Here is a 27601-nt window from a genome sequence, read left to right on the forward strand (position 1 = left end):
AAAAAAAAAAAAAAAAAAAAAAAAAAAAAAAAACACTGTTACATACTTTCCCTGTATAATTGTCCTTTTGATGATATTAGTAATAAGTATAACACAAATTAGATTGATTATTCTTGCGAACCATGAGATGGGTTTTCTTATTTCATTTTGGTTACTTTAAGACCAAATATTTCACCATGAACTACTGTTAGCAACCAAAATCAACAATTGCAATGATGTGTTTAACACCAATGGATGCATCATCAATTATAATGGGATGTTTTGGGTTTGCTAACCTAATGAAGGATTCTAGCAGACACTTTATTACAATGTTAAAATACAAAGTTGATGATTGAACCATCTCTTACATCCCTTGACTACCACTACAACAAAATTTCAATCTAACTGTATAATAGAGTCAAAGTCAATTTCTAAACTTTTTTGACCTGTTGGTAGGCCTATTATTATCCTTTTGATGGTGTCAAACCGATTTTATGACTTCAGGGGACATCCTTCACATTCCCTTCAATTTGGTATAAAATTCTAAAAAAAAATTCGAAAGCGTGGATTATAGCATTTATTGGACAATTTCGTCTTTTTTTTTGTCTAAAATTGGAAAAGGTAAAGGTGTCTCAAATGAATCCTACTAGACCTCAGGAGGCTATTTGAGTGGTTAAAACTATCGACTTTATCTTTAAATTATCAATTTAGGTGTCCAGGTTCATGTCTCTTTTTATTTACTCAATGCTCTACTTCCACATGCCTTTATGTAGCACTATTGGTCTTATATGGTCTAATTGTATGACCTTTAGATGCCATCCCCCAACCATTAATCAAACTTTCGACGCTGCATCACAAAATACGTAAAAATGGGCTAATTTCGTAATTCACAAAATTCAAATTTCACCTTTGGAGAAAATTTTTGACTCGAGACATGCGTAACTTACAACCTACACTGTACAATATCATATTGTGTCAAACTAGACTATAATTTTTTTGAAACACGTGGCATACAAGGTTTTTTCACAATAGACACAACATAACAAAATAAAATTTATTTCTAGGCAAATAGGCTCGACTTCATTAACATGTGGGTTTGGGCCGGCTTGACGAAGTATTTTAAAATTCCAATCATAGAATTTGTTAAAAGTAACAACCCCCAACACATACACACCACATTTGCTCATAATTTCCTATATTATGGAGTAAGATATTTGGATCCATCAATTTTCAAACCAGATTTAAATTGAGATCAGATCAAGTCAGATCGGATCAGATTAGATATTTGATTGGGCCATCCTATCAACTATTTTAACATAGTTTGAAGGCCTTTTTTCTAATGTAAAGGATCATTGGAATTAAAAAGTTATTGTTGAGAATATCTAAGATGATTTCAAAACTCATAAACAATAAATACATCAACAGAAATTGTCATTTTCTATAAATCAAGGCATGCTTTCTACTTACTACATTTCCACCGAAATCCCCCCAATTTAAGCACAAATACACAAAAATAAAACCCACCAAAACATCCGTTACCCCAAAATTCAGTCAAAAGTTTGAGCGTTTCAACCGATTGATCATAATTCATGTTCAATAACCAAAAATGTAGTGATTTCTTGTACTAGTAATACACCTAAATTATTACTTCAGTGGATTACTTAGTCACATCCCAAATTATCCTCATCTACCCTTTAATTCTCCTAATTAAATATATAGCTTTGTTTCATACATTTTGATTGTAACAAAAAACAAAAATGATGTACACAAAATCAGAATCTGATATTACTAGCCTAGCAACATCATCACCAATAACATCACCTAAGCCACCTAGGCCGGTTTTCTACGTTCAAAGTCCTTCACGTGATTCACAAGAAGAGGACAAGTCATCGACATCGGCCTCAGCCACCGCGATACAGGCGGCTAACACCCCCGTGGGGTACCGGAGCCCATCGGATGCATTGTCATTGCTTTCTATATTTAGTCGTCAGTCGAGGTCCCCTGCCACGAGTCGTGTGAGTGGGATACAAGGGTACCGCCGGAAGAGGAGGGAGAGGGATAGGGTACGATTGCTTTCGGGACGTCGCCATGAGGCGGAGGTGTATGTGAATTGGTGGAGGGATCAAGAGGGGGAAGAGTTGTCTAGGAGTTGTAAGCTTTTTATGTGGATGTTGTTTTTAGGGTTCATTTTTATGGTGGGGTGTTTTATTGTTTGGGGTGCAAGCAGGCCTTTTAGTGCACAAGTTTTTCTCAAGGTAAATTGTTTTTATTCATGCATGTACGTATTCATTAATTTAGATTTTTTTTTAATAAACATGCATGCACTTAAATCATAAAAATCATGCACCTCGGTAATTAATTAAGTTAGGTTGCACTTAGATTATTTGGAAAATAGTCATGATTCTTGAGACCTACATTGCAATTTAGTGAAGGCAAAAGCTAACGAACGTCTTGGAGGTGTGGATAAGAAAACTTGAAGTAGAAATATTAGATTAAAATGAGCATTAATTACATCGATCGACCCGTGATTTTGACATGCATTCCCAAATTAATATCATTTTTAAGAAATATTTTAAATGCTTATTCAACGCCCGAAGACGTTCGTTAGCAAGGGTCATTAGAGAAAATTATATTAAAAGTTAATTAATGTGTGTAGGTTGATAACAGTGTAAGATCTATCTTATGAAGAAGAATCCAACCAAAACTATTTTTTGATTTGAAAAGTTTAATCAAAAATCGATTTTAAAAAATACATCATTTATTTTTTTATACTTCGTGTGAATTTATAAGCAACGTGTCGATTTAGGCATGTTAATTATTTTGCATGAAACAAAAAATTTATGAACCTTCCCAACATATATTATATGATTCAAGTTTATCACGTCATTGAAATTGTATATTTGTGAATGTTGTTTCTGGTAAAAAGGCAAGTTTAGTATGGAGTATCATTTTTGTCTTTCTTTTTTCGGGGATTATGTGCCTTTTGAATGTTGATGTAAAAGACATCAAAGTGTTTTTTTAGCTAAATAGAAAAAAGAAGGATGACTAGAGTGACATGGAAAAGCATTTAGTTGTGTATTTTGGCCTATATGTTACTAAATTTACGCCAATAAAATCATCCGCCTTTTTATTCCATGAAATTATGTACTATAAACTGTATTACTTCATAAAAAAACAAAGAAAAGAAAAGAAAAGAAAAGAGAGGAAGTGGGTGAGAAAGCTCACCTGAAATTTATACGATAATGCCAAAAGATTAAATTACCTCCACTAACACTTTGTTTGGATTGAAGGAAATAGAGAGAAAGAAAGGGAAGAGAAATTAAGGGATAGATAATCTCTCATTTGGATAGCAAATGAGGGAGGAAGAGAATTGGAGGGGGAAAAAAATGGAGGGATAGAATTGCAAGAAATTGATCTCTCCAACAATGAAGAGATTTGAAAGGAAAACTCTTCATTCTTCCTCCCCTCCCCTTCCCTTCCCACCCCTTCTTTTCCTCCCCCCTAATCTATCCAAACACACTGTAAATCACTAGCTACTTCTTCCTAATACTACTGCATACAGAAAAATTCTTGCTTGGTACGTAAATTTGAGTGACAAACTTACGTGCTTTAATTTAGTAACAAACAAGTTTATGGGATTAATTAACTCTCTAATAAGGCTAATAACTTTCATACCGCCATTATTAAAAGACAGTATGGGTACGAGTAACTGAAATAAGGCTAGTTAATAATATAAGCTATAATACACCTAGTATGGAGTAATCTTTTAGGGACGACTTAAAAAGTTAAATGTGGCAAACTTTAAGAGACAGAGAAAGTATGCATATACGAAATATTTCTTTGATATAATCTACTGCTTTGATAGTTGTTATCTTAATATATTTCTAATACTTGTTAAAACATTATGTAGGATGTGACTGTACATAATTTCTATTTTGGGGAAGGATCAGATCTTACAGGAGTACCAAGCAAGATATTGACAATTAATTGTTCGTTGAGAATGAGAGTGCATAACCCTGCTACTTTTTTCGGCATCCATGTTAGCTGCTCTACTATCAACCTTCGTTATTATGATCTCACTATTGCTTCCGGTCAGGTAAGATTGCTTTGCTTTGTTTAAGGATTCTTGTTTTTAGGCCGGGTAATCTAGATTGGATACGAGTCAGTTTTGCCATTGTGTGTACGTAAGATATAACTTACATGACTTAATTTGTGGTGTACGTATAGTTGGATCCATACTATCAACCCAAACAAAGCTGGCGAACAGTGCATGTAAACGTCGAAGGAAGGAAGGTTCCTTTGTATGGGGCTGGTGCTGGTTTTGTGGTCTCCGATAAGGCTGAAGGTGTTCCATTGATATTGGACTTTGACATCAGGTCGAAAGGAGAGGTGGTGGGCAAGTTGGTGAAGACGAAGCATCAACGACATGTTAGGTGTTCTTTGAACATCAGCTCTCAAAACACCCGGATTGTTAGACTTGCAGAACATGCTTGTATAGAGCGATGAACTTGAGAGAAGTGAGCATACTAAGTTTATAATCAAATGAATTTCAATGTAAATGATGATGCCTTGAACTATATGAATATTTTGATTGTTCCGTTGTTTCAAAAGATGTAAATCCCTTGTCTTTTTTCGGTTACACCATAATTGCATTCACAAGAACCCTTAACGAAGAATGTGAGTCGACACAAGCTTAGCTTTTGGCGCGGGCTGAGGTTTCAATTGAGACATAACACAAAGCCTGAAAGTTGTGCCTGGCTAAGGTCATGACACAAGGACCAATGCGGCATAACAAGAGTGTTCCACCTTCAATAAAGTATTAACTTAGATTGAAGTCAGTAGAAATAATTCAACTAAATACAATCATTAGTTGATTCAAAATTTTACATTATCAAACAAAAGTGTAAAACTGAACATGATAACAGCTTCTATGAGACACTTGATACAGATTCACTGAAATGAATTCAAGAGATCAACTGCAGAGTCAAATTATCTAGATGATCTTCTAATCCAAAGGATTCTATCGTTGCTCGCATTTAGACAAGAAGCAACCAATGGGGCCTCCAAAGTGTGACCAGCAAACACCACTACTTCTGCCATACAAAGCTGTCAAAAACCAATGCCTCTGGAGGCTGAAGAAGGTGGATGGTCCAACCGTCCGATAGCAAAATGAATTGCTGAACCATTCAGAACAATTTTGGCTTATAATAAGAGAAATTGCTCTCTATGATGATGGCGAAGGGCTCTCCAGCTTTTCAATAGCACAGCCTTCTGGAAGAACTGTACTCCCTATCCTATTAGGAGGCCAATATCGGAAGACTGATCTTCCAATAATGTTCTTGGCAGGAAGTGGACCCCTGACCAAATCCAGCAACATATCAGCAATATTACAGACGACTTGCAGCAATGAAATTCACATACTTGACAATACAGTATCATAGCTGTTACCAGACATGGGAATCATAGCTGTTATTGCGGTTGTCACCCATCACAAAAACTGAGTTCTCTGGCACACGCTGCACATATCGAATATAACCAAACACAGGCAGAGAATCAGTTTGCACTCGTTAGAAGGCAAAAATTGTCAAGCATATTAAAAAAAAAGACCTACTATTGGGGTCATGTTGTACTTGGGAGATTCGTATATGTATCCTTCATCCTTTACAACACCATTTACAATTAACTTTCCATCCTTCACCTGCAGTCAATAGTTTTAAAATGAGAACAGAACTTAACATTATTTGCAGAAATGCAGTCTTTTCTTGCACATATTCAACATGGAGGGCAATATTAAATTCGGGATTAAAATAAACACACACACACACACTTAGTCTCCTTTCACAACTATGATATTGATTTAAGAAATGTCTAATAAATTTTATTCCCATCTACCTCGACCCCTTCCTGAAGGCAGGAAAGAACATGTTGGAAGAATGGCTAAAATACATGTTCATATTTATATTTGTTCTCTCTGGCCATAGATTGATTATCAGGTATAAGCAATTTGTTCTTTTTCAAGTCATATACAGTATATATTTTTTTAGGACAAATTTTCACCTTTATAAAAACACTAATACCGAGCTAAAGACTGACCCATACCTCAACAGTATCACCAGCCTTAGCAACCACTCTTTTGATGAAAACATCATCATCAGTATAGCCAACATCTTGAAGAACTGGCGGGCTTTTGAAAATTACAATGTCATTGGGACAAGGCTTCCGAAAATAGTATGACACCTGAAAATCTCTAAAACAAACATCAATTATACTATGATAATTGCATAATGAGGAAGCTTGGAATGTAAAATTCAAAAACTAGCAGCACAAGTAAAATATGAGACGTACAAAAATTTACAGACTCATAGCCCGACCAAATAAAACTATAAAAGAGTTAATGACAAACATACTATAGATAATTGGAGACAAAAAAACCCTTAATTTAACAAGATTAGATTGACAAAGTAACTAAACAGCGGCATTAAACTGATACATGTATTATTTTAAGATATAATGACTCCAACAGGAACCATTTTCTTAAGCTTGATTCATCGTCCCTCACACGAAACTCCTTTCTTATTATATTTATAAGCTAACATGGAAAATTAACACCTAAAATTACAAACTACGCACATATCATAGTCAGTAGCCATCTATGAGACCTACACTCTAGTTTTGTATTAAATTCTTCAGTGACTATGGTGAGGTACTGGGGTTAAGCTCATTTAACGCTTAAGGCAATAAAGAGGAAAATTGATGAGAAGCAAATAAGCAACCCTGAAGAATAAGTGAAAAGATATGGGAGATCAGTGTGATATACATATAATTAATTATTCTTAAAGACATTAAGTAGTATATTAAATTCTCTCTTGGACAACTTAACCACTCCACCTAGCAACCAACCTCACATTCTTCCCCTCTCCCCTACCTAACGTCATCCACCCTTGCCAAAAAAAAATTCTCTCTTTTTCCATGAGGCCTAACTGACTTTCACCTGATCCCATACTAGTCTGCTGATCCAGCAGTGCCAGTAGCCAAGCAAGATCATTCAGAACTTCTTTCAGTCCCTCTCTACCAACCTCCCTTTTCCTTCCCCAATCTCTGTACCAAGCTAAGTCAGGTTAGCAGGTGGTGATCTAGCGGGATACAAATACACTTGATTACTTAACCAAAATATACAATGATCTTGGTTCTATCCTTATTCCAACCCTGGATCAAAAGGGGGGTCACCTCAAAAGGTTCTACCATTACCATAAGTTCCAAATCAAAATGCCAAAACAATCTCAAGGAAGGTTACAAATATCCACCATGAAGCATCAACAGTGGCATTAAGACCTCTCTAAGGCCAAGTGACCATAATACTAGGAAGTATCCAGCAAGCTTCCTTATCACTTAAGCTTTAACCTAATCCTTGTAGGACAGAGGTAGTAGTAAAATATACGAGTAGTTTGGACAGCCATTGCACATAAACTTTCTTGATGATCACATTTTCCATTTGGGAAATTAAAAGACTCGAAGAAACTCTGCAAAATTACCTGTTCTTATGCTTTCACATTTTATTTCTGTAAACCAAATGCAAAGTCGCTGGGGCATAAGTAACTAATCAAGGTAGAAGCTTCAGCTCATGGAAATCCCACTACGTCCTTCAAAAATTCTTTACACGCTCTTTTTTATTATAGTATAGTTTCACAAAATTCCAATCCCTTGATTTTAAACTTTACGCTTACCTCTTGGTCTTGCACAACTGCCAAAAAGTAAATTATATTTTGGATGGCTATGCGAACAATTTTCTTGAAGATAACATTTTCCATTAGGGAAACTAGGAAACTCCAAGAAACTCTGCGGAAACTTGTTTAGACGACCAGCAAGTACTTCAGTCTGATGGATCTTTAAACTCCCAGAAAGAATCTCTCTTTTAGTACTCCGTAAACAGAATTAGCTGTAATACCTTTTTGTATTATTTTCTAATAACACACAAAATAAATTGATATTTCTAGTTAACATTAAAGATTTTCAGCTTGAGTTTTCCACAATTCTACTTTTCCTAATTTTTTATAAAACGTGTATTTTCACAATCCCCTGTTCCTGTGATTACATTTCTCATTTCTGTTAACCAAATATAACTATATAAGATCAATGAGCATAAGTAATTAATCAAGGTAGGAGCTTCAGCACTTTGGGAATCCCACACTGTTCCTCAAACAAACTTTACTACGAAGTACTTCGTATATTCTTGTCCTAAGAAAGTGCAATTTCACTCAATTCTCATCTCTTGATGTCAAATGCTAACTTCTAGGTCTTGCACTACAGCTTCAATGCAGTATTAGAAGTTCAAACAACACAGCTGAATTCACTTTAACACCCTTTAACCCTTTAATTCTATCAGAACTAATTAGCAAAACCAAAATCCCCTTAACAAATTTACAAACTCCTCCACAATACTCATCCCCACACGATCAAGCTAGTAAAATGTTTAATTTGGACCTCCACAGATAAAAATAACATAAGAAAACAAACTAATATAACTCAGGGAAGCTCAAAAACAGTATAAACAATTAATTAAACAACAAAAGCACCCAAATTCTAAGAATAATAAAACAAAATAAAAACTTAAAGCCCAGAAAAAATACAGTGAAAATCTCACCTTTTCAGCAACAAGTCGATCCCCAACATCAAATGTAGGATACATTGACAAAGAAGGAATATATCTGGGCTCAGCAATAAACGACCTAAAAGCAAGCGAAATTGCAAGCGCAGCAAAAACAGTTTTCGCATCATCAGAAGTAAAATTCAACCACTCAGGCAACAAACCAGAGGAATCCCCCTTCTTTCCGTCATCTCCGTCACCATCTCCGCCACCATCACCGCCGTCTCCTCCGCCACTTTTGGGTTGTACAATTGTTTTGGTGTCATCTTGGGACTCTTTGAGACTCCTGCAAATTAGACTGTTCCAGGGTTTTAGAGGGTTGAAGGAGAGAGAATTGGGGGTTTTGAGGAAGGAATTGAATTGGGTTTTGTTGAATTGAAGGGATTTTGAGATGGGATGAAGATTGAAGATGATGAAATTAGGGTTTTTGGTGGATTTGGGGAATTTATCTGAGGTGGGGTTTGAATAGGAGATGGATGAGATTGAAGGGAGAAGGTGTAGAGATGACATCTTGACGAATCCCCGATTTGTGAATTTTAGCCGCTACGACCATTATTTCTCATCCCATTAAAAAAAAAAAAATATTATTTGTCACGTAGAATTTTTATTTTTATTACCTTAGAAAATCCGAGATTGTTTTTTACCAATTAAACTTCTTATAATTTTATTTTACCACGTCAACCCGTATGATGCACGGTTTGTTTATATTTATTAAAATAAATATTTAGGGGTAATTTGGTTCGCTGTAATGAGAAAAGGGAATGAGAACGATTCCCTTTGTAAGTGTTTGTTTTGCATGTTTTGTCATTCCCATTCTCCATTTTTATTTTTGGGTTTATCCAAAATTGTTCTAAAGTCATTCCCCACCCCCCCTACCTTTTGCATTCCCTTTCCTTGGCCACCCCTCCACCACCACACACACACTAGCCACCAGGCCCACCACCCTTTTACCTTATCCCCACCACCCAACTGCCAACCAGTCGCACCTCCACCGCCATCGCCGCCCCTTCCCCGACCATCACCGCCCACCGCTCAGCTACTCTTGCCGCACCTTACCTTCTTCTTCGCCGCCCAAAAACCCTTCCCCTACCCCCGAAAACCACCCACCTACCATCGAAAGGGAGGATTTTCGTTGGTTTCGTAGGTGGGGTGGTTGTGGATGGACATTTTCGTGGGTGGGGACGTGTGGCCGGCAAGAGGGACTCGACAGTGAGGGTTTCGTGGGTGAGGTGGTCGAAAATCGATAAGGTGTTTGGGTGAGGTGGTCGAAAATCGATAAGGTTTTTAGGTTTCTAGGGTTTTTACAGGGAGGAGGAGGAAGAAGAGGACGGTAGGGGAAGGTTTCGGGGGGAAGGTGGGGTTTTTGGACGGCGAGGAACGGCGGGGATGGGTGGGGGAGGTGCGACTAGGGGCGGCGAGTGTGACTAGGTGGTGGCTGAGTGGTGGGCTGGCTGAGTGAGTGATGGCTGGAAATTTGAAGGAATGAGGTGTTTGTGTGACTGTGTGGTGGTGGTGTGGTGGTGGACTGGTGACTCCATTCCTTTGATTTTTTTTAAAAACAAACAACATACTACTTGGAAAGGTTTTTCATTCCATTCTCTTTATTTCCCTTTGTTCATTCCATTCCGATTACCCCCTGCAAACCAAACGGCTCCTTATTGTATTAGTGTGATAAATTTGTTATTTTATTCATTATACATAGTATATATCATTTATATTTTTATTTTAAAATAAATTGTGAATTTTCTCTCATTCGTTATATATTTAGATAAAATTATTCATAATCTCAAAAGTCAATATCCTATATTTAATTAATTTAAACTTTAAAATCCCATTCGCCAATTTTGCTTATGTGGTATTTGACTTAGGAAAAATGGAAAAGAACAATTCCACTTTTACCACTTCTTTTCAAAACAATCTCACCTTCAAATAACTTTTCAAAATGAACTTTACGATGGAATATAATCGAGTTATGGGATATTTATTAGAAGTTATAACTAATTTTGTATATATGAAATATTAGAAGTATATTGACAATAAAACTCTATACAACGATTTTATCTTAAAAAATCTATTCATACTTAGCATCATATGTGTAACAATAATACATAATTTTCGCCTACGTGGCACGACACTTAACGAATATCTAAAATGCCAAGTGTTGCTGTCTCGTGGCCTGGGTGCGAGACCGGCTTTATATATATATATATATATATATATATATATATATAGAGAGAGAGAGAGAGAGAGAGAGAGAGAGAGAGGGGTATGATATGATATGATATTAGATTTTTTTAAAAAAAGAATTCATAAAATTTTAAACATAATTAGTTTAGTATTTAATAATTTTAATAATAATAATCATGTTTATAAGGATCTCCATATTCTACTGACTAGAATATTAATAATCATATATTTGTACTCAATGTCAATTTGTTTCTAGTAACAACTTCCTATCAACTATTGCATGTACTCTATAATTTTTCCTCTATTTAATTATAATTTTCGCCACCACCATGTGGGACACATTTTTTAATTACACCATATCTCCTCTCTTAAAAGTGAAACGAATCTAGTACTCTATAGGCACACTTACGAAAAAAGATGCATGTAATTATGTAAATGATGTAATATGTACATTTGAGTTGTGTAAGTGGGATTTTCGTTAAACATGTTATAGTGAGATAGTGTGAGCACGTAAACTTGAGATCGGAGAAACTGGTGCAGATGCCCACCATATGACATGTTTAATGTACAATAAAATTCATATATTCCACTGTGGCTTCTCATTTTATGCACGGCGTTGACTTGCATGAAAACATCTTTGGAACAATACTTTAGGTAAATCATTATCTTTCTCTCTTAATTATATGCATCAAGTCTTTAGGTAATTTTATTACAATGAATATGCATTTGGCTTGTAGATTTTAGGTATGATTTATGGATTTGAAATGCGTAGAATCTATTTTGATGTTTGTTAGCTAGATAAAATCAATTTCTAAATCCATACTATAAACCCACAAAGTATGATTAATTTTTCAAGGAGGGAGGTGGATCGTATGACTTATTTACACTTGTAGGTATCAAATACAAATACAAAAAAAAAAAAAAAAAGGTATTAAAAATCAAGTTTCGGCCCAATATATGATCGCAAATTCTTAGCTACATACTGCTGCACCAACTATATATATGAACATACAGTACATAAAAAATGAAGATACATTTCTTTAATTCTTTCCTTATATCTTAATTATCTCTCTTCTTCTTTCTAACCTCTATTAATTTTCTCTCTCTCTTCTATTGTCTTCTCATTTTGAAAGTTTCTCTCTCATCTTTTTCCCCTTTCCTTATAATAACTTAGTATGTGAATTTTATGAAATTTTTGATTTTTATCAATTTAACATTTGTGATTTCTAATTTATCATGATATAGATCGATAATTATTGTCTTTATGATGAACCAAGATTAGATTTAAGGTGGATATTCGAATTTTTAGAGTTAAAATAATTACAATCGAACTTGTGTATTCTTTTTGGAAAAAAATAAACACGTGGTATTTTAAAATTGAACATTTAGTACAAAATAAACATTTAGTACACTAAAAATGAACATTTAGTATATTAAAATTGAACATATTTAACGAATAATTTTATCTTTAATATTCGTTAATAATTATATACAATGAACTTTAACCTATATGAATATATGAAAATCGTGTTCATTTTTAATATACTAAATGTACATAAATTTTTGACGTGTTCATTTTATTATACTAAATGTTCATTTTATTTAATTAATGTGTTCATACATTTTTATAAAATGTTCATTTTATTTGGTATGGTCAAGCCATTCTATAATTGTATGATGAATATGTTCATTTTTAATATACTAAATGTTCATAATTTTTTTGACGTGTTCACTTTTTATTACTAAATATTCATTTTTACGTGTTCATTTTTTATTACTAAATGTCCATTTTTTTACGAGTTCATAATTTTTTTTTACTAAATGTTCATTTTTAAGGCTGTGGTCTAGCAATTATATGATTATACGATAATTTTTAAAAATATGATAATCATTTTTTAAACATTTTTTTAATTTTTCAGTACTAAATATTCATTTTTTACGTGTTCTTTTTTATTACTGAATGTTCATTTTTTTTTTCTGTTCATATTGTTTTACTAAATGTTTATTTTATATGACGTGATGCAGCTATCCTGGCTGCACCATAATGCAGCTAAGACCTATTGATATATGATGTACTACATATTTTTAATTGAGTGCAAGCCCACTTCTTTCCTCCTCTCGGTAATCCCTTCTTCCGTCCCTTTCCCTTCTCTATGCTTTCACTCTACAAGAATTGGTAACCGAATTCATTAAGTCTAATTAATTATTTAGGTGGGAAGCCTATGGTAGCAAATTAAAGAGATTGACGAGGAGAAGACGTTGATCCAATAGCCAGTAATTATGTCTTTTGGTACGTAGGTCGTAGGGTGGCAATAACGATGGTACGTAATAATAATGAATGCTAATTAAGGAAGTTTAATTATATGAACTACATTGGCGCGCTGGTAACAATGGTAACGAAATTGTGTGTGTACTTCCAAGTTTAAGAATGTAATAAGATTGTAAAAAAAAAATAAAAAAATAATGTAATAAGATCAGATGTCCATTTACATTTTGATGGAACCACTTTTAGGCTTTTCGCATGTGTTATATACATAATCCGTATATCATTAAATATTATGTACCTCTACATGGTTGAAAATAGGATAGTACACTCGGGTGCACCTTGTGCATGGTGCACACAAAAGACAGAAAGAGCATACGATTGTTTAATAAAGAACATATTGCGTTTGATAAATAACATACCCATATATGTTTGATAATATATTCTTTTATACTTATTTTCTTTAACATATATATGTTGATTAAACGTGTTTTTTGGGTTTCAATTATACAAAGTATGTTCTTTGAATTTGGCTCGTATGTTCTTTGAGGTAACGAGTGACGCACAAATTCTTTTTTGAATTATCATATATCATTTATTTTATCATCCTATGTTCTTTGAGTTTGATCAGTGTGTTTTTCGGGTATGAATTATATGTTCTTTACATTATAACTTATGTTTTTTAACATATGTTATTTTGAATTTTGAAATTTAATTTGAAATGAAAATGAAATCTTGAATTTTTTTTTAGTTGAAAATATTTTAGAGAGAGAAAACTAAAATTATTATGGAAAGATGAATTTTTGGAGAGAGAAAAAACTATTTTTGGGGAAATGATATCTTTGGTAAAAAAAAATTTTGTTAATGCGTAACTTTCATAAAATTTTAATAAAGTTTTATCATGTTCTTTTTGTAATGTCTTTATGTTTTTTAATAGTGCATGTTCTTTATTGAACAAAAACATGTTCTTTTTCAAAAACTTATATGCTTTTTTTCAAACATCTAAATGTTCATTCCGCCTTTTTTTTATTTAACCAGGTGCACCATGTGCATAGTGCTCTCGGGTGCACAAATCATGCATTACTATATGGTAATTGATGATGATGAAAATGTTATAATTTATAATTATTATCGTCAATTTTTTTAATCCTCGAATGAGCGAACGAACAAACTGTGAAAACTTATTAAAGAGTTCGTTGTGATAACGATTCTTATGTAGGAGATAACTTTTTTGTTCACAAAGAAAATATTATTAGTACTCCCTCCGCTTTTAAAATCTTCTTCGTATTTTTTAGCTGATTTAATTTGACTTTTTAATAGGCTATTCACAAATTTTAAGTTTAGCTTTTGTGATCTATAGTTGTGATATAAAACATACGGAGTAAGACCTTGTTTAGTTCAGCTTAATTTTACTTATTTCAGAAAAAATAAGTTCAAATAAAAAAAAATAAGTTCAGATCAGAAAAAAACAAGTTCAGATCAGAACATCGTTTTATGTGCGGTTTTTTATCCCTAATATTCTTAATTTCGTAATGAAAAAATTGTGAAAATTACATATTAATAAACTACACATTATTACAAATCTAACAAGATCCCAATTGATATATTTTTTCCTTATAGATTATCGTAAACTTAAGGTCAAAGTTTGGTCAGATCAGACCAGATCAGATTAGACCAGATCAGACCAGACCAGATCAGATCAGTAAAAATAAGGTGAACCAAACAAGGCCTAACTATGTGTGATCTTCTTAGAATTATCTCAATTAATCAATAACTATATACTAAAAAACACACCAGCAATGACACATGTCATCTCTTAGTGTGTCCTTATTTATTTATTTTAAAAAAGCATATTTTAAAAAGATCTTATACTAAAATAATGACTATTTTTTATTAATATAATAATTACTTAAAATAAAAGATTTAGTATATTCGGTATCTTTAAACATACAAGATTGACAACTAAAAAAAAAAAAACTCCGTAATCAAATTTAACATATCTAGTGACATTTTGTACTACAAGAAAAATTATCATTGTTATGATTTACCTAAATATTTATCTAATTATGTAACATTAACTTTATACTAAAGAGCAAATTTTGCTTGCCAAAATAATTTATTTCAATATATTTTTTCCCCTCCCATTTATTTCCTGTTATAATTATGGAAACTCTAAATAAATTGTTAATTTTAACAAATATGACAAGAACCAATATTTAATTTGATTAAAACAAGTATGACTTCATAGTGCGATTTCCACTTGCCAATTTTTTTCTCCTGCATGTTCTAATTTTTTTTATTTATTATTGTGTGAGATAAGGTTTGAAGTATGAAACATTATACCCCTCTATTTTGTAATTGAATGAAAACCACACATGCATTGAGACGGTAGTATCTACATGACTATATTTAAATTTATGTATATATCACAAATATTAGTCAATGTGGTGTATGTAAATTATGCAAAAGTTAAATTGAGAAAAGTGACAGAGATTCTTATATTTACTTGGGTACAATGTATACCGAAATTACTTTTTACTCATTTTGATAAATATTGTTCATTTAATTATCAATTGAGCAAGAAACACTTTTGGGTGTATTTTGCTCCTTTGTGTAAACAATAGTTTTCATAAAACTGTAATTAGTGATACGTATAAGATGTTTTCTTAAATATTGTCAAACTGATTAATAATAACTTTCACAATAACCGTGCATGGCACGGGATCTAAACTAGTATTTTTATAATATCAACTTTTACAATTTTTTTTTTTTTACCTATTGTTAATTAAAAATATTAATCATTGAACTTGTACATTGACAAATGTAACAAGGAAAACATATCAACTAAAAAAAATTAAAATTAGAGAAATATACAAGGATAAATCATGATCGGTACGGTACCTCTAAAAACACTTTCGCTTTTTTGAAGCTACCATTTGTGCTAAAATCATAGTTTAATAATGCCTTAAGCTCCCACTTAAGCGTGATTAGGGACTAATGATGTATATCTATTAATTACTTGATTTCAAATATAAGTTTAATTTTACTTCAGTTTTGGATATAATAATCCCTTTGTTCTTTTTGTTCTATTCACTTTCTGTTTTAATTCTTTTATCGTTTTCTCATTTACTTGGTTCATTCTATTTGATTACCCCTTTTACAATATAATAATTACATTATTTCACACCTCACTCCTACTTAGGTGTTTTTTTTTTTCTTTTTCTTGCACATCCCCTTTTTTACTTGATCTCTCTTACTTTGTCTATTATCTCTTATACTTAATACTTTATCTTACATCTACTTAAATTTTAATATTTTTCAAATTGTTTATCTAAGTGAGTAGAACATAAAAAAAAAAAAAATTACATCAAAGAATTATTGTAAAGACCATCACAGTTCGTATTAAAGTATTATTGATCAACGATATTGATACTATTGTCGTATTATGAACCAATGATTTAAGCCAAATGATGACTGTCCATGCATGTGGGCGTAAAATGGTGATGGTGAAATTTGAGGAAAATCATGGGGCCATACCATAATTTGTATGGATATTAGTGCACAATTAGTCTTTTCAACCCAACCACTCTTTGGTACAACATTAGAAATCATTAATATTGTTATAATATACTCCTGCCTCATACTTCCTTCGTCCCTTAATTTTTGCCCCTTTGCAAAAATATGGGTCAAATTTTTATAAACTTTGACCATGAATTCTCGTTGATTTATAAGTGATAATATATTCATGTGGGATTTTGTTAGAATTGTCTTATTGTAAAGTTTATTAATATCAAATTTTTATACTACCTCCGATTTTTCTTATGTGCAACTTTGAGAAATATTTGTGAGACATAAAATATTTCAAAGTTGCACATATAAAAAAACAAAGGTAGTAATTTTTACGCGTATAAAAATGGAGATATATGCGTTTGAAGACATGTCTTGGAGACCGTAAAAAGTCAAATGAGGCAAAAACTAAGGGACAGAGGGAGTATTAGACAATTATTATATGATTTTAGAATGAAATTTCATCTATTTGTGTGCTAGTCATTTTTTTTGTTTTTATGAAATTTCGCTTTATTTGTGTGCTAGTTGTCTTTCTTACTACATAAGTACATAGGACTTTAATTTAATCTGGCTCAGATACCATGACAAATTAGGGTGAAGAGAGAATTGAATGACTTGTTTATTATTCATCAATAGGTAAAGTATTTATACAATACCTACGCTCATAAGATAAGAAACAATATTCCTAAAAGATATACTACTATAATCATAAATAATCCTAAAGATATATTCTCTAAATAATATCTTAACATAAAATAAACCTAAATATATTATTCTCCTAATAAGATCATACGAAAAATATATCACACATATATTTTCTGATATCTCATATCTCTAACAATTAACAATCTCCTCGTTCTGCAATGTAGTTGAAGTCATATCTCCCATCAGCAGGCAATTGCTCTAGGTCATTTATTTGGTTCGGATTTAGGAATGTAAAGTCTATTTAGGTTTGAATTTATTCATATCAATTACAAGGCCAATTGATTTTATATTTGAAAATAAATTAATTTAAGTCACATTTATTTTATTTTTTATTAGCTCAAATCGAATCGATTTTGGTTCATATTATTGTTGTCAAGTCTACTTCGTATATTGGGATATCTGGAAGTGCTACATTATTATTTATTATCGCGCGTTGTCATGTCCAGTACAACTGTTATACTTTTAATAAAGGTTATGTACAACTGCAAGTGTACAACACCAATAATCAATATTAGCACCCACAAGCTCCCCTTTCACCAAATAATTTTGAAAATCAAAAGTACTTGCTTTGTGTAAAGTGGTCCGATATGTTTATAAAATAAATTAACGAATATTGCTAACTGAGAATATTAATATTTGACCTAATAGAAAGATTTGTATCTTAGAACCATGATATTGTGAAATCAAATTCTACTATACAAGAAAGCACTTTGGGGTGGACGAATTCCCTTACTTTCCCATAATCTTAGTTAGCAGCCTAGGGTGATGTTTTAATACGAAAATAGGAGGGAATGCGATGCTTCTTTGCCCGATCCCTCTCCCTAAAGAATTCATCCTACTCATTCAGTCATTTGAACTAGGTTGACAAGCGAGAGGTTTTAGCTTATAGAACCTTTTCTCTTTTAAAAAAAAAACACTAAACTACATGATAAGAACTCATTCACGACGTTAAATTCTTTCTAAACCCATCATAAAAGTCTAAAAGACCATATATGGCTTGATTTTCCATCGCAAGCCCGTCCTAGAAGGAGACAGTCGTAGAATACTTTTCCTTCGTAAAAGCTAATCACGACGAAAAAATCCCGCCGCGAAAGCCAATTGTAGGTATCATGTTTGTTTGCGATTTTAGTTGAGTCATAAGAGTTGGTTTGGGTCTTTTGTATGGAGTTGGTTATGTTTTATGAAATAGTTAGATATTTATAGAAAGGAGTATTGCCAAATTTCGCGACCTTGGATGTCATTTTCACACACACAGTGTAATACAAGAGTATATGAGAAACACGCGTACAAATTGTGGAACATAATATTTGGACTTGTCGCATACGTAATATCTCGATGATCTCGTACGTTACGTTCTATAAATAGCTACTCGTATAATATGTTGTGGGCATAAACATCTCGAGTAAAGTAGTGAGAAAACATGAGTGGTTTACGTAAGCTTGAGGGTGAAGTTGAGATTAGAGCAACTGGTGCAGATGCCCACCATGACACACTTAAGAATAAACTTCATCACCTTTCTAATGCTGCCTCTCATTTTGTGCAAGCCGTTGACTTGCACGAGGGTGAACATGGCAAAGTTGGCTCTACACATACTTGGAACTACACTTTAGGTAACTTCTCTTCCAATAATTTAATACGGAGTACTTCTTTTTAATGTTTCAATTTAGTCTTGATAAAATGTTTAAGATTTAATATATAGGCCGTTTATTATAGTGATTTTGATATATATAGTTTCACAAAGTACTAATTTTTTTTTTCCTTTTTTTTTGTATAGATTAGTTCAATTATTTAGTCCTGATAAAACGTTTAAGATTTAAAGTATAAATCGTTTTTAGTGATTTTTATGTACATATAGTTTCACAAAGTACTAAAATGTAATTTATAACTATTGTGGTTTTAGCTGGGAAGCCTCAAAAGGCAAAGACTGTACTTAAAGAGGTTGATGAGGAGAAGAAGTATGTGAAATACCAAGTGATCGAAGGCGATCTCTTGGATGATTATAAGACCTTCTATGGAGCAAGCCAGGTGATACCCAAGGATGAAGAAAGCAACATAGTTAAATGGACTTTAGAGTATGAAAAGAAGCATCCCGATGTCCCTGAACCATCTGCTCTGCTCGACTCATGGCTTGATGCTATCAAACACGTCGATGATCATCACCATGGCCAAAAGTAAACATATTAAGTTAATTATGTTATTACATACGCCATGTTTATAAAAATATTGTAAGTAGCATGCTTTCCATGCAAAAGTTATTAGTATTAATGTTAATTGTGAGAAATATTGCTACAAAATAAGGCATGCATGCATGTATTCAATCCTTGATTATCCTTGTATTATTAATATATTGTGTTCTAAGCTGTTTTTGTTATATGCATTGTAAATGTCTGCGAAATATATGTCATGTTTTATATTATTATAAACCCTTTTTGTACAAAAATAAAAAAATATACTATATTTAACAATCAACATTAAGAAAGGCACGCATAATTACAATAATGTCCAAAATGTGAAAAAATAAAAGGTATATATAATAATTGTGTACAGTACTTAATTTAAGTATATACTGAAGTGATAACATTTATTTTGTGAAGAGAAATTGAGAAGTTTAATGAAACATAATCCCGAAAAATGGTACTCGTATTGTACTATGGGCTGTAATACTATTCCTCTTACCAAGTTTTTAGAGAAAAGGCCATATATGACTATATGAGTGATTTGAGATAGTTTGCATTAGTTGGACTTATCCATAAACTTTCTATATTAATCACATATTTCAATTAGGTGGGTCTATGTCATAATAGAAATTTTTGCGTGGACTTGATCCACGATAATATTATTGTGGACCTAAGATTTATATACACGCAGAACTAACGTTATTTGGAACATAGTGACCGTAATTTTAACATAGTGTCCTTATTTTTTAACATTGTAACCTTTGTTAAAACTTGTGTGACTTTTAATGTTATTTCTGTTTATATCCCAAAAAATTAACCTCTTATAGCTTTTATAATGTCGCAATCGCTTATATTTCAATTATAATAACCTTTATTTTAATGTAGTGACCTTTTTTTTTATCAATAAAACAATCCTAGTATCTCTAATGTTAGTGGTCCACAATAAATTTGTGTGAACCAGATCCATTTAAGAATTTGTATTGTAGAATTGGTAAATTAAATGTTCGGATTGAAAACCAATTCAATCTATTTTTTTAAAAAAAAAAAAAAAAATGCAATTCAATTATATTGATTACATTTAAATTAAATGAAGGTGAGATGAGAGGAAGTGCATTGTTAGGCCGTATATATATAAATATTTATTTAGTCCGTTAATTGTATTATGTATAGTTAGTTCTTTGGGGTATGTGTTGTTAGACCCAATGTAGATTGTATTAATATACTCTTCTCTACAGTAATACAAAACACATAAAATTCATTCCTAACATGATATAGGATCTAAAACCTAAAACCTAAAACTTTAAATTTTTTTTCCCTCTAATTGTGATGGGTAGAGACGGCAAGATTGATCTGTCCTCTCCTTTCTACCTTGGCGCCGGAGATCAACCAGGGAATTTGATCACTCATGAGGTCCGCAACGGTGAAAACTACCTTGCTTGGTCTCGCGCGATTATACTATCCTTGAAATCAAGGCGGAAGTATGGGTTTGTTGATGGCACAATCTCCAAACCGAGTGAGGAGAAGAAGCTGCTTGACTGGGAAACGGTTAATTCGATGTTGGTGTCGTGGATGTTGCGAGCCATTGATGCTAATCTTGCAGCCTCTATCCCTTACTTTGACGAAGCAAAGAAGCTTTGGGACTATTTGGAGAAGAGGTTTTGTGTGGCTAGCGGACCTCGTCTCCAGCAATTACGAACTGCAATCACTAATTGCAAACAGACGAAGACTATGACGGTTGGGGATTATTTTACCACTTTGATGGGTTTATTTGATGATCTTAATCGTCTCAAGCCCCCTTATGGCTGTGAATGTGGGCTTTGTGCTTGCAATGTTGCGGCTAAATATGAACTTGATCGAGAGGAAGAAAAGTTGCACCAATTTTTAATTGGCATTGATGATAAGTATGCTGCTGTGAGAGCTAATTTACTGTCCCAGCAACCTCCGACCACGTTGGACCGTGCCTGAGGAACGTTCTCGTGGTATTGCTAATGGCAAGGCGCACATAGAGAACAATGATGCTCATGTTTTTGCTCTGCCGAATGATCGGTGGTCTAATACATGTAGGAGAACATGCATGCAGGAGATGGAGGATGGACCCTTAATTACATGTTTATATTATCATGTCGCTCCTCATCTTATTCATTGTTGTCCTGCTCATTTAATTTCTACGCCCTTATTATGATAGATAACCACCCACCATATATCTCTCTACAACTCTGCAGAAACATTAAATCGTTGGGGACAACTAACTAACACATTAAATTTATTTAATTAATTAATAGATTTTGGGGATTTTTAAAAATGTAGATAAATTTTAAAGGGGCTTTCATCGATTTTTATCGGTAAAAAGCCCCCAATCTTTTTTTCTTGTCTTCTTTTCTCTTTGATTTAGGTTTATGATAAACTTCCTCTAATATGATAAACTTTCTATATTAATCACATATTTCTAGTAATGTCAAAACGGTTTGACAGTTCGGTTTCGGTTCGGTTTGAAATCGGTTTAAGTATCTTACGCGTCGATTTCAGTTCGATTTTAATGATTATCGGTTCGATTCGATTTCTTGTCTTTTTTTCTCTTTGATTTTAGGTTTATGATAAACCTTCCTCTAATAGGAGGATCTTTTCGTTCTCCCTCGAAAGAAAAGGTTTTTCTTCATTTTTAAGGAGGATATGATCTTTCTCATTCGAAAACAAAGTTTTTATTTGTTCTCTTCTTTTGAGGAGGATTTGATGTTTGTTTTGATGGATTGTTGTAAATTTGTTTCATTGGTAAAGAATTACGCAGGATCGTAAATTAAAATAAATCAGGTAAAAATCATCCTTAAGGATACAACAGATCGTTAAATTGTCTCTCCAAAAAGACGGTAGATTCCAGTGATGTAAGCGGGAGATGTTTCACGGTGCAAGTTCTACGTAGACGATCGTAGTTTATATGAAAGAATTCTTTTTGTTTCAATTTATGTATTTGTTAAATTCGAATATCTTTTGAAGATGTTGTATATTTATTAATGGATTGATTTTACTACTCAATATTTAAAAAAATAAAAATATAAGCATCCATAAATGGCGAATTGAGAGTGAGGGATAGCTCAAATGGTTAGAGCTCCCCTCCCGATTTCAGGTGATCTTGGGATCAATTCTCATCACCCACCCTTGTGGCTCTCTAAACACCAAAAAAAAAAAAAAAAAAAAAAAAATTAATAAAATAAAAATAAATGGCGAATTAGGTACATTATGATTGCATCAATAATTGCGTTGGGAGAGTAGTTTTAAAGAAGATATCTATAATATCTAATGATGACGATTAAAAATATATTTATCTCAATAATTATATGGTGGGACTAATAAAATATAAATTTCTTGAGAAAGCAGAATTCACGTGATTATTCATGCAGACCTGATCATCTAAATAGAAATGTTTCCCTATAAAATGATATGATATATTGATATGTAAATATTGCAATAAACAAATTTAATTAACAATAATTATGGGTCTTAAACGTAAACTTGAGGGTGAAATTGAGATTAGAGCTGGAGCTGCAGATGTGTACCATGAGATATATGAGAGTAGACCTCATCATGTATCCCATGCTGCCCCTCATTTTGTTCAAAGTTGTGACTTGCATGAGGGCGAGCTTGGTAAGCCTGGCTCTATCATCGTTTGGAAGTACAAAACTGGTACGTATTGTAGTATTTATATAATATATAATATACTCCCTCCGCCCGAGGTTATCTGCAACAAAGGACAATATTTCGGACTCCTAGACAAAACTTTTAGGGGAGTTTTAATTGAGCTTTGGTGGGTTTAATTAAGGTTGAAAATGGAGGGAAAAGGAGTGGTCCCACTTAATTTTTGTTTTGAGTGGGTTTTAGTTAGTGGGTGATGGTGGAGGGGACCACTAACCAACAAAGTGGGTAATAGTAGGTAATTGATAGTTAAATATTACCCAAAAAGGAAAGAAAAAAATTTGTTGCAAATAATATAGAGCACCCATTTTAGGTAAATGTTGCAGATAATTGCGGGCGGAGGGAGTATATGGACTACAGAGTACTTAGTATTACTCAATGTAGCTATATATGTTCTCGATTTGGATTGTCCTTTTATTTGTCTATAATTCTATTAGATTGAAATTATTTTTTAATTACAAAAATTGAAGGAATAAGCTGGAATAATATATTTGAGCTAAAGTTATATTCCTATATATTTTTTGTAACCATCACTCTTCTAATTTAATCAAGTGATCGTTTGAATATCATATCACTAAATGACTAAGCTTTAGGAGCCGAAGCTTTAATATCAACATGCCGATTTTGGCCCTAATTAGGGTCGCCTAAACTCTAAAGGGTAAATAGCCTTAAATTTATACTGGGACTTAAGAGGATTATATTAGCTACCTTATTATTTTCAATTAACTTATCAGCTCTATCTATTTCAATGACTCCTTTCTAGCTAGGGATTGTCGTCTAATGAAGCCTGAACTAGCTGATTCACTTACATTTCTTTTAATTAATGTTTATGTTCAAATATAGGCGGAAAACCTCTTGTAGCAAAGAATATAATTGAAGAAATAGACAAGGAGAAAAAGTTGGTGAGGCAACGAGTTATTGAAGGCGATCTCTTGGATGAGTATAAGACCATTACTGGCATATGCCAAGTGATACCTAAGGACAAAGATACCAGCATAGTGAAGTGGACGATGGAGTACGAGAAACTCCATCCTGGTATCCCTGAACCAACCGCCCTCATCGATTCTTTGCTCAATGCAGCCAAAGACATCGACGATCATCACCATGGTGTAAAGAAGTAAACAAGCTTAGCTTGTACTACTTAAAGTGTCACGCTGTGTAGCGTAACGTACTCTTCCTATTATGATGCATGTTCTTTATGTCTTGTTCTACCTTTTATTGTGTAATTGCTTCTAATAATAATGTTGTAAGAAGTCATATGCTTTATTGGTTTTTGTAGTTTGCATTAAGCTTAAAGCTAAATAAGGCTTGTATCATGATCAAGCTCAATGTATGAATGGCCAGAAATTATGCGTGTTTGTAATATGTTAATTCTAGATTTAATGGTCAAAGCAGACTAACTTTGATCATATATGTGTTATCTGTATTTGCATTGTTATATTATATCTATCATGTAATTGCTCATGAAATATCTTTTTTCATCCGTAGAAATTATAATATCATTCATCTCCCTAATTAGTAATTAATCAACTAATCCATTAATTGGATTGATGTGGTACATAACTACATATACATAAATCTATATAATCAAACGGATGGAATAATTAATGCGCAATTTATGATTGCGGGGTTATGCTTAGCTCGCAATTCTCTTATCATTGTAGCCTACTGCAATTCTAAACTACATTACTATTAGTACTTGTTTAGCGTGTATAAGGCCATACATAGGCCATGGATGATATCAAGTTACAAACCAGCTTTTTTGTCACGATGTCACTTCTTATTTTTTTTGGTTAAGAGGTCAACTTTAGATTATAAATTAGGCCCCATGATTAAGGCTAAAAACACGATGTCACTTTAATAGTTTAATTGATTAATTTTTTCACATATTATCTTATCTTGTCGCGCCTGACTTCCTTTCTAACGCAAAAGTTAACATGACAACATATCAATTAGCTAGATGGATTGAGTCTTTTGTATGAAGTTGAGTATATTTTTTATCATGACAAGCTAAGCTAAAAGACCATCACGAAAAAGTAATTAGACTTTTGTAGTGTACAGAGTATCACCAAATTTTAATATTCCACTTTAAATGGAGGGGTGGATCGATGAGATTCGAACCCGTGACTTTTACGTCACGTTAGCTATTGATACTATGTTAATGGACCAACTCAACCGAAAGGTTAAACTAATAGTTGAGGCCCAGGAATATGATTTATACTCTATCACATCCCCCTCACACACAAGAGCCTGTTGGGCTTGAAGTGTGGATGGGCTTTCTATGAAGGATTTGCAGACGGGGAGCAAAATAATGAGATGTAATAGCAGTGCGATCATATCCATTCTTCACGATTCGTCAAGTCATTAGCTCTTCCATTCCATCAGCTTTTGCAGTTGTATCTCCTAGTGTGTGGCATTCCCATTATATCTATAACATGTAATTGCTCATGAAACATCTTATCTCATTAGTAGAATTATTGTATCATTCATCTCCCTAATTAGTAATTAATCGACTAATCCGTTAATTGGATTGATGTGGTACATATACATAAATCTATATAATCAAACGGATGGAATAATTAATGCGTAGTTTGTGATTGCGGGGTTATCCTTGGCTCGCAATTCTCTTATCATTGTAGCCTACTACAATTCTGAACTACATTACTACTAGTACTTGTTTAACATGATACACTTGATTTTATAGTTTTTCATATATGGCCATAAATAGGCCATGGATGATATCAAGTTACAAACCAGCCTTTTTGTCACGATGCCAGTTTTTATTTTTTTTGGTTAAGAGGTCAACTTTAGATTATAAATTAGGCCCCATGATTGAGGCTAAAAACACGATGTCACTTTAATCGATTATTTTTTCACATATTATCTGATCTTGTCACGCGTGACTTCCTTTCTAACGCAAAAATTAACATGATGACACATCAAAATTTCATAATTTTAATAGCCTATCTCTAACTAGCTAGATGAATTGGGTCTTTCGTATGAAGTTGAGTGTGTTTTTTATGATGACAAACTAAGTTAAAAGACCTCCACGAAAAGTGCTGTATTAGAGAGTAGGGACAACATTTGAGCCAGTCATTAATGGGTTGTCATATAATAATTAGACTTTTAAAGAGTATCACCAAATTTTGCGAGGACCTTGGATCTTGCCATTTTCACACGGTAATACAAAAGAGTAAGAGAAATACGTACAAATTTTGCAACATAATATTTGGACTTAATTGTCACATACGAGTATCTAATATCTCGATGATATCGTTCTATAAATAGCTACTCGTATAAGATGTTGTGGGCATAAACATTTCGAGTAAAGTAGTGAGAAAACATGAGTGGTTTACGTAAGCTTGAGGGTGAAGTTGAGATTAGAGCAACTGGTGCAGATGCACACCATGACATACTTAAGAATAAACCTCATCATATTTCTCATGCTGCCCCTCATTTTGTGCATGGTGTTGACTTGCACGAGGGTGAACATGGCAAAGTTGGCTCTACACATACTTGGAACTACACTTTAGGTAACTTCTATTTCATATCTCCGATCTCATATAATTAATAATCCTGTATATATTACTCATTGACATTTAAAATGTAAGTCGTTTAGAAATTTTCATATATATAGTTTTACAAAGCACCCAATAAAATTTAAATTATATATACATATGGTAGCTCGAATTAGTCTTGATAAAATATATTAATTCTATCATTCGTTAACATTTAAAATATAATCGCTAACTCGCTTTAGTAATTTTCATATAGTTTCACACTAGTTATTCAAAATTTGATTATTTATAATTTATAATTATGGTTTTAGCTGGGAAGCCTCAGAAAGCAAAGAGTGTACTTAAAGAGGTTGATGAGGAGAAGAAGTATGTGAAATACCAAGTGATCGAAGGCGATCTCTTGGATGATTATAAGACCTTCTATGGAGCAAGCCAGGTGATACCCAAGGATGAAGAAAGCAACATAGTTAAATGGACTTTAGAGTATGAAAAGAAGCATCCCGATGTCCCTGAACCATCTGCTCTGCTCGACTCATGGCTTGATGCTATCAAACACGTCGATGATCATCACCATGGCCAAAAGTAAACATATTAAGTTACTTATGTTATTACATACGCCATGTTTATCAAAATGTTGTAAGAAGTTGCATGCTTTCCTTGCAAGTTATTTGTATTAATGTTAATTGTGACTTTGTGAGAGATATTATTGCTACAAAATAAGGCATGTATGTATGATGTATGTATTCAGTCCTTGATTATCCATGTGTTATTAATATAATGTGTCCTAAGCTGGTTTTGTTAGATTTATTATTATAATTAAATCTCTGCCAAATATATGTCATGTTTTATAATTTAGTTAATCACTCATGACCTT

The 27601-nt window shown here is 32.9% G+C and overlaps 5 protein-coding genes and 1 long non-coding RNA gene across 6 annotated transcripts; 5 read left to right on the forward strand and 1 right to left on the reverse strand.

Annotated features, from left to right (window-relative positions):
- Nucleotides 1–1736: 1736 nt before the first annotated feature.
- Nucleotides 1737–4485, forward strand: LOC110708115. Its single transcript, XM_021886224.1, has 3 exons — nt 1737–2234; nt 3890–4075; nt 4207–4485. Exons 1-3 carry the CDS (start codon nt 1737–1739, stop codon nt 4483–4485), a joined length of 963 nt encoding a protein of 320 aa, XP_021741916.1.
- A 301-nt stretch (nt 4486–4786) lies between these two features.
- Nucleotides 4787–9233, reverse strand: LOC110707772 (chloroplast processing peptidase-like). The gene is made up of 5 exons (XM_021885821.1): nt 8621–9233; nt 6079–6216; nt 5591–5677; nt 5428–5495; nt 4787–5336 (listed from the first exon to the last, which is right to left on the reverse strand). The coding sequence occupies exons 1-5, from the start codon at nt 9131–9133 to the stop codon at nt 5204–5206; spliced, it is 939 nt and encodes a 312-aa protein (XP_021741513.1). The 5' UTR covers nt 9134–9233; the 3' UTR covers nt 4787–5203.
- A 1979-nt stretch (nt 9234–11212) lies between these two features.
- On the forward strand, nt 11213–13479 carry LOC110707632. Its single transcript, XR_002508574.1, has 3 exons — nt 11213–11464; nt 12836–12931; nt 13022–13479. It is a non-coding gene; the product is annotated as an uncharacterized LOC110707632 (long non-coding RNA).
- A 5244-nt stretch (nt 13480–18723) lies between these two features.
- On the forward strand, nt 18724–19716 carry LOC110707773 (MLP-like protein 34). Its single transcript, XM_021885822.1, has 2 exons — nt 18724–18955; nt 19246–19716. Exons 1-2 carry the CDS (start codon nt 18766–18768, stop codon nt 19518–19520), a joined length of 465 nt encoding a protein of 154 aa, XP_021741514.1. The 5' UTR covers nt 18724–18765; the 3' UTR covers nt 19521–19716.
- Nucleotides 19717–22965: 3249 nt separating this feature from the next.
- LOC110707774 (MLP-like protein 43) lies at nt 22966–24678 on the forward strand. Its single transcript, XM_021885823.1, has 2 exons — nt 22966–23200; nt 24053–24678. The coding sequence occupies exons 1-2, from the start codon at nt 23011–23013 to the stop codon at nt 24328–24330; spliced, it is 468 nt and encodes a 155-aa protein (XP_021741515.1). The 5' UTR covers nt 22966–23010; the 3' UTR covers nt 24331–24678.
- A 1830-nt stretch (nt 24679–26508) lies between these two features.
- Nucleotides 26509–27543, forward strand: LOC110707776 (MLP-like protein 43). The gene is made up of 2 exons (XM_021885824.1): nt 26509–26742; nt 27039–27543. The coding sequence occupies exons 1-2, from the start codon at nt 26553–26555 to the stop codon at nt 27311–27313; spliced, it is 465 nt and encodes a 154-aa protein (XP_021741516.1). The 5' UTR covers nt 26509–26552; the 3' UTR covers nt 27314–27543.
- The last annotated feature ends 58 nt before the right edge of the window (nt 27544–27601 follow it).

Source organism: Chenopodium quinoa, unplaced genomic scaffold, assembly GCF_001683475.1.
Source record: "Chenopodium quinoa cultivar QQ74 unplaced genomic scaffold, ASM168347v1, whole genome shotgun sequence".
NCBI lineage: Eukaryota > Viridiplantae > Streptophyta > Magnoliopsida > Caryophyllales > Amaranthaceae > Chenopodium > Chenopodium quinoa.